At 58.8% G+C, this 12,528-nt stretch overlaps 1 protein-coding gene across 1 annotated transcript in view; it reads left to right on the top strand.

Moving 5' to 3' along the window:
- Positions 1-1,346: 1,346 nt before the first annotated feature.
- The window catches only part of CROCC (ciliary rootlet coiled-coil, rootletin), a gene marked incomplete at its 5' end in the record, with an annotated part of 51,246 nt that continues 40,064 nt past the window's right edge, over positions 1,347-12,528 (top strand). Inside the window, 3 exons of the mRNA XM_065928885.1 lie at positions 1,347-1,397; positions 8,595-8,736; positions 9,358-9,506. Coding sequence (XP_065784957.1) covers positions 1,347-1,397; positions 8,595-8,736; positions 9,358-9,506 — 342 coding nt within the window. The remainder of the gene's footprint in view (positions 1,398-8,594; positions 8,737-9,357; positions 9,507-12,528) is intronic.

Here is a 12,528-nt window from a genome sequence, read left to right on the forward strand (position 1 = left end):
ACCTGCCGAGCAGGAGATGTGGGTTTGATCCCTGGGTCGGGAAAATCCCCTAGAGGAGGAAATGGCTACCCACTCCAGTGTTCTTGCTTGGGAAATCCCATGGAGAGAGGGGCCTGATGGGCTACAGGCCATAGGGTCACAAAGAGGTGGACACAAGTGAGCACCACCATCATCCATCCCCTCCTACCGGTGGGGAAACACAGAACCATCAGCTGTAGGCCTGCTGCTTTTCTTTGTGGGAATTTACTTTTTTCCAAATGTAAAATCACAAAATTAAACATGCTTTTTCAGATAAAACATTCCTTCCTCTACCCTAGAGATTCAGACCTACCTGCCTCCCCCTTTTGAAATGGATCCAGTGCCTTCAAGAATGCAGGGAGGTTGAGGCCCACTGAGAGGATGGACATCTAACCTACTGTTAGAAAAGACAGGACGCATCGCTGTTTAGTTTCAAACCTGCTTTCCTCTATGGTCTCATCTCCATTCCATGTGGAGAAGGCACCCAAGCTTCTCAGACTGAAGGGGCAGTACGTGGGTTTCTGCCATTTTAACCACGAACAAGCTGAGGCCACAGTGCCTCATCCGCGACTGCAGGACAGTCAGGAAAACAAACACATTCTCCCCACAGGTCAAGTAACTGATGACTCCCAACGCTACTGTGGGCTGCGTAGCAGGGTTGGCACAGCCTCAGCCTGGTTGGGTGATGGGTCAAGGCCAGACTTTAGGAGTTTAAGGCCTCGAAGGCAGGGCCAGGGGGCACAAGGGCTTCCCGGGTGGCACAGAGGTAAAGAATCCTCTTGCCAATGCAGGAGACGGGAGTCCAATCCCAGGGTCGGGCAGATCCCCTGGACAAGGGCATGGCAACTCACTCCTGTATTCTTGCCTGGAGACTCCCAAGGACAGAGGAGCCGGGCGGGCTTCAGTCACGGGGTCACACACGGTCAGACACGACTTAGCGACCAAACAGCAGGGGACACAGCCCCCGACTGCCGCTGGGTCGACAGGACCACCTCGCAGCTTCCAGGCCCTGAGCCGAGCCTAGGCTGTCTTAGTCTTCAGTTTCCCGTTTTGGCATAAGGAGCTAATAATCCCTGTTTGGGGATTATTACTGTCCGGAGCAGTAAACGCAACCCTGTGGGAAGAGCCCTCCGTCCAGTGTGGCTCCCGGATCAGAGCCCGCCTCACGCTCCCTGCGACCAGCCCCGCCCCGGGCCCAGCGCGCGCCCCCGACGCGGCTCGACGCGAGGACGCGGGCGGGTCGGGCGCCGGCCCCTCTCGACCCCGCCTCTGGCCCCGCCCCCGACCCGCCGTTGCCCCGCCCATCTCTGGTCCCGCCTTGACCCCGCCCCCCGGTCCGGCCCGCTCGGTCTGCGCGGCAGCGGCGTTGGCGCGCGAAGGTAGGAAGCCGGCGGCGCGCGCTGCCGTGGGCCAGGGGCTCGGGCGCGCGCGGCGGGCGGCGGCCGCGGGTGGGGCGGGTCGCGGGCGCGCGCGGAGGCGGGGAGGCGGGCGCGCGCGGAGGCGGGCCGGAGCCGCGGCCCCGGGGCCTAGGGGCCTCAGGGCGGGTGCCGCCCCTCGCGCTGCCCGGCTCGCCGCTGGCGGAGAGCGCCCTTGGCCTCTGCGGACGTCCTGCCCGCCGTGCGTCTCCAAACCCCGCCCTGTTCCCGCGGCCTAGGATGGGCGGGAGGAAGCGGGGTCTCGCCTGGGCCCCCAGACGGACGCCTCTCCGTGGGGGCGTCGCCTCGCGCGCGGCTGGGCAGGCCTTTCCCAACTCGGCCACCAGCAGGCATCCCTTTTTACGCTTCCGGTGGGCCAGGCGCCGGCCCTGCCCCCCATGCTTGGGATTTTGTTTCAGTGCAGCCTACGAAGTCGCAAGAAGCCCCCTTTTGCCCGTGAGGAGACTGAGGCCCAGCGCGGTCCACTGAGCTCCCCAAGATGGCAAACCCTGCAGGGATTTGGGCCCTCCTGGGGCCTCTCACCGTGGGGCCTGAGACCCCCATCTCTGGGGTTGCCCTTGTGAGCCGGCTCCCATGTGATTTTTATGCAAACACGAGAGTGCAGCACTCTGAGCCAGTGTCTGCCTCCTTGGGGGCCAGTCTCCCCAGCTCCCTCTGGGACCTCCACTTATCCAGGGGGTTGGGAGACGGTTGGAGGGAAGTGACAGTAGGGTACCGTCTGTTCTCATCTGAGATTTCCTGTTTTCCTTAGCTAAGCTCACAGCAGGTGTTTACCAACCAAATCCTGTGGCCCTATCAGAGCGGAGGCTAAGGCCAGGGCAGGCTCCTCAGGAAAGACCTCAGGAGTCAGAAACCTTAGATCTTGGAGGTTTCTTTGACTCCTCATCGTCTTTCTCTCAAGCCCTGGGTCAGCCCTTGGGGACTAGGTTCCCCTCCCACCCGGGACTCCGCTGTGGGGGACTTGGCCGGGTTTTTAACTTTGGGCTCCTGAGATGTAGCCGGTGTTGGATATGTGTTCCCTGGGTCCTTGTGGGATCCTCTGTGGAGAATACACAGGCCAAGACTTGCCCTATGTGACCCCCAACAAACCCAGGGAAATTTTCTTTTCCTTTCAATTTTTTTCTTTTTCATTTAGTTTCCTATATTACTACTTGTCTCCTAGCATTCCTTCACTCACTCAACAAGTGTTTATGGTATTTGGAGCCTTAAGCTCTGCAGAGACAGCGGTAAGCAAGGCCGACTTGGTTCCTGCCCTTGGAGCAGAACGACAGCATACCTGTAGGAAAAAAGAAAAAAGCAGTGAACCGCTACTGGCAGGAACTGCTATGGCTGGAAGATCAGGGTTCACACTCTCATAGCGTGACATTTTTGGCCGAGGTCTGGTTGAGAAGCAGGAGTCTGCCCTGAAAGGAAAGGGGAAGAGCATTCCAAGCAGAGAAGGTGACAGGTGCAAACGCCCTGAGGTGCAGCGTGCTTGGTGTGTTTGGGAGTCAGGAAGGCCAGCAAGGCTGGAGAGGAGTGCCCTGGGGGAGAGGAGAGATGTGGAGAGGTGGACCAGGGCTGGATCGAGCGGGCCTTGTGGGCGTTGTAGGACTTTGAATTCTATTCTGAGTGTGATAGCTGGAGTGGGGGTTGAACAGAAGAGGGATGTGTGAGAACAGACTGGGGTGGGGGACGAGGGGAAGTAGGGACACCCGAGGAGCCATCTCAGCAGGCTGGGCAAGAGGTGGCAGTGGCTTAGATGACACACGTCAGAAACCTCGGGTGGTGACTGGCAGGCAGTAAGGACTGCATAGTGGTAGCCATCGTGTGATTGTTTAAAACTGGAACTAGGCACACGTGGGTCTCAGCTGTGGCTTCAGCTCTTCGTGGCTGGATGTGGTGTTGCTCAGTCGTGTCCCACCCTTTGCAACCCCAGGGACTATAGCACGCCAGGGCCCCCTGTGCCTCACCGTCTCCTGGAGTTTGCTCAAGCTCTTGTCCATTGAATTGGTGATGCCATCCAGCTATCTCATCCTCTGTCACCTTCTTCTCCTTCTGACCTCAGTCTTTCCCAGCATCAGGGTCTTTTTCCGATGAGTTGGCTGTTCTCATCAGGTGGCCAAAGTATTGGAGCTTCAGCTTCAGCATTAGTCCTTCCAATGAATATTCAGGGTTGATTTCCTTTAGGATGGACTGGTTTGATCTCCTTGCTGTCCAAGGAACTCTGGAGAGTCTTCTCCAACACCACAGTTCAAAAGCATCAATTTTTCGGTGCTCAGCTTTCTTTATGGTTCAACTCTCACATCTGTGCATGACTGCTGGAAAGACCTGACTAGACTGACCTTTGTCGGCAAAGGGATGTCTCTGCTTCTTAATATGCTGTCTAGGTTGGTCATAACTTTCCTTCCGAGAAGCAGTTGTCTTCTTACTTCATGGCTGCAGTCACCATCTGCAGTGATTTTAGAGCCAAGAAGAGGAAATCTGTCACTGCTTTCACCTTTTCCTCTTTATTTGCCATGAAGTGATGGGATCGGATGACATGATCTTAGTTTTTTTAATATTGAGTTTTAAGCCAGCTTTTTCACTCTCCTCTTTCACCCTCATCTAGAGGCTCTTTAGTTCTTCTTCGCTTGCTGCTATTGGAGTGGTATCATCTGCATATCTGACGTTGTTGATATTTCTGTCAACAATCTTGATTCCAGCTTATAACTCATCCATAACTGGATGACTGAGCAAATAATTTTTGGGGCGGAGAGGAAAGGAAAGATTTATTACTTGCAATAAGTAAGGAGAACACATGGGATTGTTCCTAAAATAGTGTTTCTGAGTAAATCATTTAACTCCACCCAGGCTTATTGTAATCTGTAAAGTGGGTAGAACAGTAGTAGCATCCTGGGGCTGTCAAGAAGGTTTAACAGATAAGGTACAGGTGCAGAATTTTGGGCACAGGGTCTGGCTCATGGTAGGTTCAGTATTTTTATTATAATTTCTAGCCAGCAACTGGAGAATAAAGGGATAATGGGTAAGAGCAGCTGGTACATTTGAGATACATGAGTAGCCTTTGAGGGACTTTTTGGCTAGTGCCTGCAGCTGGACCTGGCAAACGGCAGCTTTGCAGGGTGGGCAGAGGGCTAAGCAAGAGTGGGGAGGGAATGAGTGCAAAGGGTGTCTTCTCTGTATTTATTCACCCAAAATGGCTGAGGGCCTACAGTGCGCCTGGCAGGGTTCTAGACTGGGTCCTGGGAGGAGCTGGTAATGCTAGTGATGACAGCACCAGCAGCCAGCACGAAGGACTTCCCTGACCTTCCGGTGGTTGGGACTCTGCACTTCCGCTGCAGGGGGCAGGCATTCCCTCCCTGGTGGGTGAACTAAGATCCCTCATGCTGGCACCCACAAAACAAACAAACGGTATTCACCAGGTATCAGTGGGGCGTCATGAAGGTAATTCTGGCTGATGTGACGGGCTTCCCCTGTGGCTCAGCCAGTAGAGAATCTGCCTACAGTGCAGGAGACCCCGGTTTGATTCCTGGGTCGGGAAGATCCCATGGAGAAGGGGTTGGCTACCCACTCCAGTATTCCTGGGCTTCCCTGCTGGCCCAGACAGTAAAGAATCCACCTGCAACGTGGGAGACCCTGGTTCGATCCCTGGGTTGGGAAGAAACCCCTGGAGGATGGCATGGCAACCCGCTCCAGTGTTCTTGCCTAGAACATCCCTTGGACAGAGGAGCCTGGCGGGCTACAGTCCATGGGGTCGCCTAGTCGGACGTGACTGAGTGAGTAAGCACAGCACAGCTGATGTGATAGTGAAATCCAGAAATCTCAGTGGCTTAGCACAACAGAAGTTTATTTCTCATTCATGAGAAGTCCTGTTAAATGGCTTTCTATATGGTGACCCACAGACCCAGACCCCTTCCAGCTTGTGGCTCTAGCATTCTCTAGGAGCCCAGTGTTATTTCCTTCTAGCTGGGGGACAGGGAAGGAGAGAAGTCCTCGTGGGAGGTTTTTATGGGCCAGGTCTGGGCACACTTTAGTTCTGTCTTAATTCTCCTGTTGTTATTCAGTTGCTCAGTTGTGTCCGACTCTTTGTGACCCCATGGGCTGCAGCACGCCAGGCTTCCCTGTCCTTCACTATCTCCCGGAGCTTAAACTCATGTCCATCGAATCGGTGATGCCATCCTAGCATCTCATCCTCTGTTGTCCCCTTCTCCTCCTGCCTTCAATCATTCCCAACATCAGGGTCTTTTCTAATGAGTTGGCTCTTCGCATCAGGTGGCCAAAGTATTGGAGCTTCAGCTTCAGCATCAATCCTTCCAATAAATATTCAGGGTTGATTTCCTTTAGGATTGCCTAGTTTGATCTTGCAGTCCAAGGGACTCTCCACAGTTTTCTCCAACACCACAGTTCTAAAGCATCAATAATTCTGCTAGTGGGAACTAGATTACATGGCAAGGGAGTCTGGGAAATAACTTCTAGCCATTTCCCATAGAAGAACTGGAAATGTTTTTTGGTGAACACATAGCAGTTCCTGTCACACCATATCCCGGTACACAGCTAAGCATGGATCATCTTATTTAAACCTCATGGTAAAAGCAGGCACTGTTATTATCCCATTTTACAGATAAAGAAACTTGAGGCTCAGAGAGGCAAAGTCATTGGCCCGGGCTGATGGGGAGGCACAGCCAAATCCTGGCAGTTAGATGCTAAAGCTATAATACCCAGACCTTTCTGGATAATTGTTGTTTGAGAACTGGATGGACGCTCCGAACGTTAGAAGGTGCACATACACACAGGGTTTAGATATGGTTTCTTGCGCTCTGATAGAACCCAGAAGGACTGACAGGAAGAACTCTGTGGGCAGTGCCAAGGGTTCTGGCATCTGACTCCCTTCCCCCATCCCCTAGGGCCCTGGCTGGGGAATAATTTAGTTCAGCTCACCAAGCGCGTCTGGGCCCCCTCTCTGCCCATTGGGCAAGCAGGGCTGCAGAGTGGCCGCAGAGCTTGTGGCCCCTCTCTGCTCTGGCTATGGGTGTGCAGCCTGTAGGGGGAGTTCCTGAAGGCTGTGTCTGGAGGTGGAAAGATGGAGCCCCAGGTTTCTGTGGTGAGAGCTCCCTGCCTCTGAGTCTAGTTTTGCCTGAATCTGGCCTTGGTTGTCATGGCAACATCGAGGCACTTATTTTTTTGGCCCTGTGTGGCGGTTCCTGGTTTTCCATTCCTGATTTTCTCTTTCCAGAGCAGATTCCCTAGTTGGGGGCAAGGGTTTCAGGCTCAGCTTGGACTGTTGTGCAGTTATACAGCACCTGCTGCATTCCTGGGTCTGACCCAGACAAGGTTGGCAGAGCCTCGGAGTGCAAATGCTCCTGCCTTGCGCTCAGGCCCTCTGGGAGGCTGCCTGGCTTAAGTGGAGAGTTTAGGGCTGCAGCGCGGCAGTTTGGATTAGGTGAGAGCCCCCAGCTCTCTGTGCCTGCTTTTTTCATCGGGAAATGGGTTGAGGTGAGAATTCAAAGTGATCGCACGAATGTGACACAGCGTTAGAGTAGAGAGCACCCAGAGGCCAGGGGTCAAGAGGCAGGCAGCAGGAGCCCAGACGGGCGACGCCAGCGATGGCGGGAGCAGCAGCCGCCTTGCGGTGGCCGCCCGGGACGTGCCAGCCGTGGTCAGACCCTTACACAGTGCAGCCCATTTAATGCTCGCGGTGACTCTGGTCGGTGCCGTCAGTTTCGCGAGAGAACTGAGCCTCGGTAACTCGTTGGTCACACGGCCGACAAGGGGCAGAGCGGGACTCCGCTGTGGCCCTGATTCCGGAGCTGAGCCTACCCGCTGCACCGCACAGCCTCCTTGCCCCAGGGGAGGAGCAACGGGGGGCTGGAGCTCGAGCCCCAGGGCCCGGGTACAGCGACCCTAGGGGTCGGATTTTCAGATGAAGGAAACCAGTAATGGCTCACACGTTCACCCTAAGCCCGGCGCTCAGTCACACGCCCTTTGCCCCCAGACGACGCCCCGAGACGGGTGCCAGTGTTTGCACCTTGTGCGGGGAGACTGAGGCTCAGAGAGGCAGAGCCGCTTCCCCTGGGAGGGAGGGGTGGCGGGAGTTGGGGAAGGGGGATTCGGTTCCGTGCCTGCGCTGGGCAGTTCCGCAGCCCGCTCCTGATGTGAGAAGTCATCGGAGCGCCTTGTAAACACATTTTCAGCAAAGCGTGTGACCCCTTTTCTGGGTCAGTAAAGATGATCTCGAAGACTGGCCTTTCCCGCCGCCTGGATGTGTGTGTGGACCCAGCAGCTGGAGAGGGTGTGCATGCGTGTGTACTGGGGAGGGTCTTCTCCGCCACGCCCTCCCCCACCCCACCCCACCCTTCCCTCCGTTTCCCACTCCTTCCTCCCCTTCTCCTCCACCTCCTCCCCTCGCCCCTTCACCCCTTCTCCGTTCTCCTCCAACAGGCTCCCTTCCCCCACCCTCCTTTCCCCTCCCCGGCCCCGCCCACCCCGTGATCACGTGGGGCCCGCCGGATTTAAGCCTAATCTGCCCGACGCTCGGCCGGCGGTCTGGCTGTGGGGGACCCTAGCAGAGGCCTGCAGAGGGTGCCCAGGGCCGCCCCCCATGAGCTTGGGGCTGGAGCAGTCGTTGGAGGTGGTTATCCAGGTGGGTCCGGGGCTGTGCCCCGTGCAGGACAGGGGCGCGGAGCCTCGCAGGAGAGGGTGAAGGGCGGCGCGTCTCGGGGTGCCGGCGTGGATACGCCGGGGGTCCCCCGCTTGCAGCTCTCGCCCTGGGTGGGGGCGGAGGGGTTCTGGTGTTCAGTTCTGGGCCTCTGTCCAGGGCCCCTCGAGTGAAGGGGAGTCCCCATTTCCAGGTTTTAGGGTTGGGGTGATCCCTGCTAGCACTGTGGGGTCCTCCCCTCTCGGGTGGGAGATGGGCGGGAGCCCCCGGCACCCCACCTGCCCGAGGCGGGGTCTGTGAGAGGCCACCGGGGGCCTCCTTCCCAGGGCAGGGCGCGCACCGTGTCCTCCCGTTGGGCTTCGTGCCAATCTGACGCCCAAGCTTCCTTCCAGGTGGGGGTGTCCTGAGCGCCTCCTAGGCACCCATGTCTCGGGTGGAAGCACTTTGTTTCTTTGCCACCCACACCAGGGAGCCCCGGGTCTCAGACCCTCCCGCTTTCCCCGCAGACTCTGGAGAGGAGCCTCCTGGGGTCGGGCCAAGAGGCGGACCTGAACGGGAGGGGCCCGGCCCAGGACTCGCGGCCCGCCGGCCTGCCTGCCCGCATCAGGGAGATCGTCACCCGCAGCCTGTCCCAGACTGAGAGCTCAGGTACCGCTCCCTGCCCCCGCCCCGCCCCAGACACTCCTGCGTCTCCCGTTTCCCACGTCCTCTCCACAGTCGTGACAGCAGTAACGACTGCAGCTTCCCTTCTTGAATCCTCACTGTGAGGCAGGCACAGACCCCAGATGGAGGGTCCCATTTTACAGATGAGAAAATGGAGGCTTGGAGGTGGCATTTGCCTAGACTTGTCTCCACGTGCTGCTGTGAGAAGGCGGGGCTGAGCATCCCCTCCTTGCTTGCAGGCAGCCTGCTGCGAAGACTTAAACCCCAAACACCACGTTCTCTCCCAGGGAAGGGGTGAGCTGGGTGAATCCAAGACAACAGGGAGAAGGCAGCTCAGCTTAGCTCAGGGCTCTGTAGATGGCCTGGGTTGGCAGCGCCCGTTCTCCACCTGGGCAGGAATGCTCATGGGCCCCCATGCCCCTGGATGGCGGCCCCCACAACCTCCTGTGTGCTTTGAGAGTCTGGGAAAGGCCCCCCTCAGCTGCAGCTCCCCGCGGGGACCCCGTCTGTCTTCCTGCCTCCAGGGATGGGTGGGGCACCTGTTGGGGGAGGCGGTCCCTCTGGACACCGGTGGAGGCCAGTCGTGTGCCCGCTGTCCTTCTGCAGGCCCAGCCCCCGAGATGGCCTCCATGCTGTCACTGCAGGAGGAGAACCAGCTGCTGCAGCAGGAGCTGTCCCGTGTGGAGGACCTGCTGGCCCAGAGCCGGGCCGAGCGCGATGAGCTGGCCATCAAGTACAGCGCGGTCAGCGAGAGGGTGGGTGCTGCGGGGCGCGGGGCTCCGGATGAGGAAGGTGGGCCCCGGAGCCAGGCGGTCTGTGTTCAAGTTGCAACTCGGCCCCCTCGAGTGGCCTTGAACAGGTCCCTCCACTCTGCACGCCTGCTGCCTGCAATGGGGACAGTGACGACATGGAGCTACGAGGAATGGATGGGGCGAGGGGATAAAGCTCCAGGAGCCTGGGTGTTTCATCCCCAGCTGTCCCTGGCATGCTTGGGGGTGGGGGAGGCAGAGAACAGGACCCCCGAGAGTCCCCCACCGCTCCCTGAATCTCTGGGCATTGCCCTGTGCCCCCATGTACCTGGGCCTTGGGGTCCACCCAGCAGGCTGGGGTGAGCCCAGACCTGCCCCGCTCTCCCAGATGAGGCCCCGCCAAGGAAGGAAGGGGTGGCTGGGCCTGCGTCCAAGCCCAGACAGGGTTTGTGTCCCAGCGCCTGTGCCGCGGGGCCGGGGCAGGAGGTCGGTGTGCTGGGCGCAGGTTGTTCTTAGCGCGTTGTCTCCTTTAGGCCGCCAGGCTCGGGGCAGGCGACCCTGGGGCGTTGATGGTGGCTGCAAGTTGGTGAGAGAGCTGCATGAGGGAGGGAGCGTGTGTGCCCGCGGGAGGGGGTGTGTGGGTGGTAATGCAATAACACATAATAGTATCTGTTAGTGTTTGAGGCCCTGCTGTGTGCCAAGAGCGTGCTGGGAGATTTACACTTAAGATCCCAAGGTTGGGACCGTTGAGATGCTCGTGTGACAGAGGCGCTCCCCGAGGCTCAGACTCACACAGCCCAGGGCTCTGCGCTGTGGCTCTGTTTCCTGGGGATGGGAAGAGGCAACTGGGCTGGGAGTTCCAGGGGGCAGCTCTTCCTGGGAAAACGGGAAGGACCTCAGACGTGACCCCCTGATACTGCAAGCGGAAGGCTGAAGCCTGCAGATTGAAGCTGGCCCAGGGTCCCCTGAGCAGGACTGGCAGAGCCAGGGTTGCCCAGGACTCACTGAGCTGGGCCTGTCTACACGAGGGCTTGTAACCCTGCGGAGGGAGGAGCGAGCTGTGTCTCCCTGTGGGTGTGGGCTGTGCCCGTGTCCTGGCATCCGCCCGCCGGGATAAGCCCCCGACTTGTTGGGACTTGCAGAGAAGCAGGGCCGAGGGGCCTGCAGTGGCCCCCAGTGCTGGGCACAGGATGGGGCTCGTTTTCCCAGGGTTTGCAGGGGGTGTGGGGGGCAGGCTGGACTAATGCACACAGTTGGCGGCGGGCCGTGCCAGCCCCTCCCCATTGAGGCCAGTCATCTTGGGGCTCTTGGCACAGTGTCAGGCCAGGTGGGGGGGGTGCTGCCTCTTAAATGCCAGTTTCTAACCGACAGTGGGGCTAGCACAGCCGCCCCCCCCCCCCAGCTGGGAGGGGAAGGGAAGAAGAGGTGGAGGGGGCCGCTCCCTTTCCTGGGAGGACGCAGCTGGGGGGCTGCGTTAGTCTAGAAAGCTCCCACCTGTGGCTGGGATAGCGTGCGGAGGGAGCCTGGCATGAGACTGTTCCCTGTCTGCGCTGGTGTGCGTGGGCCCCACCTGGTTAGATGAGGATGACTTTGAGGCCTGTCCTGGGGGTGGGTCCCCAAGGAACATCAGAGCCTAGAGATCACCTCATTAGAGGTGGGGAGACAGGCCCAGGGAGGGCATGGCGGGGCCAAGGCCGCTGGTAGAGCTGGGCTGAGCCACTGGTCTGGGCGCCGTGGCCCTGGGCGGCAGGAGGCGGGGCCTGCAGCCGTGCAGCCACAGCGGCGCACAGGGCCTGGTTTGAGGCGGTTTGGACCCCTTTAACCCCACAGCACCTCAAGGAGGCGTGGAGCTGAGGTCGTGGTCAGAATCCTGCAGCTGCGTGTGGGGAGGCTGAGGTGGTGACCCCCCGGGTCAGAGGGGAGACCTCGGGTCCCTGTGAGGCCCCCGCTCTCCCGTCCCTGAGGAGCAGGTGTCGGGCCAGCCCCGCTCGCGCAGTGTCCATGGTAACCTGGACCCGGTGAACGGAGCAGCGAGCAGTGGGGCGGGGGTTGCTAGGGGAGACAGTAAACTTCTTTCATCCTTGGCTTGGGAGCAGCCTCCTTCCATTTTGACTTATGAGTGAAATTGAAAGGCTGTTTTGTGAGGGGTAGAGTCTGTGGAAAGGGGTGGGGTGTGCCCGGAGGGGCAGGGGTCTGGCTGTGAGCCCTGGGAAGCAGTGGAGCACCGGCAGTGGCAGGAACCCCTCTAGACCCGAGAGACGGACAGTGCCTGGTTCACACAGCTGTTCGAGACACACACCGCGGCCACGACAGACCCTTCCTACACGCACATGGTGCAAGTTGCTCCAGTCGTGTCTGACGCTTGCTGACCCCGTGGACTGTAGGCCACCAGGCGCCTCTGTCCATGGAGTCTCCAGGCAAGAATACTGGAGGGGGTTACCCTGCCCTCTTCCAGGGGATCTTTCCAACCCAGGGATTGAACCCAGGTCTCTTACATCTCCTGCACTGATAGGTGGGTTCTTTACCACTAGTGCCGTCTGGGAAGCCCTTCTATATACACACACCAACACAACCCACCAAGAGGATACACTCGGATTCACAGGAGCTGCACCAGACACCACACCATCCCACCACACGCACAGCTACACACCGTGGTGTATCTGGTGTGCCCACACGGCAGACAGCCCCACACTCGCTGGTCATCTACAGCCAGACACAGCTGTGCACAGATGCACGCAGACCCACCCTCGTACAACTGCACACAGGCGTACAGATGCATGGACACATGGGCACACATGCAGATGTACCCATCTACTTCACCACAGTGTGTGCCTTGGACCATAGACGCCAGCTCACCCAGGTCCCCATGAAGGCCCAGCCACAGACACACAGGGTCACACATGGAGACAAACGACAAAACACACCCCACCCACGTCCAGGACGCGCCTGCATTGGTGCTCGACACACGCAGCATCTCGGCGCCGCGGCCAGCATGCAGACGCTCTGCCCTTCACCTGACTTGGGTGGA

Source organism: Muntiacus reevesi, chromosome 3 (genome assembly GCF_963930625.1).
Source record: "Muntiacus reevesi chromosome 3, mMunRee1.1, whole genome shotgun sequence".
NCBI classification, from domain to species: domain Eukaryota; kingdom Metazoa; phylum Chordata; class Mammalia; order Artiodactyla; family Cervidae; genus Muntiacus; species Muntiacus reevesi.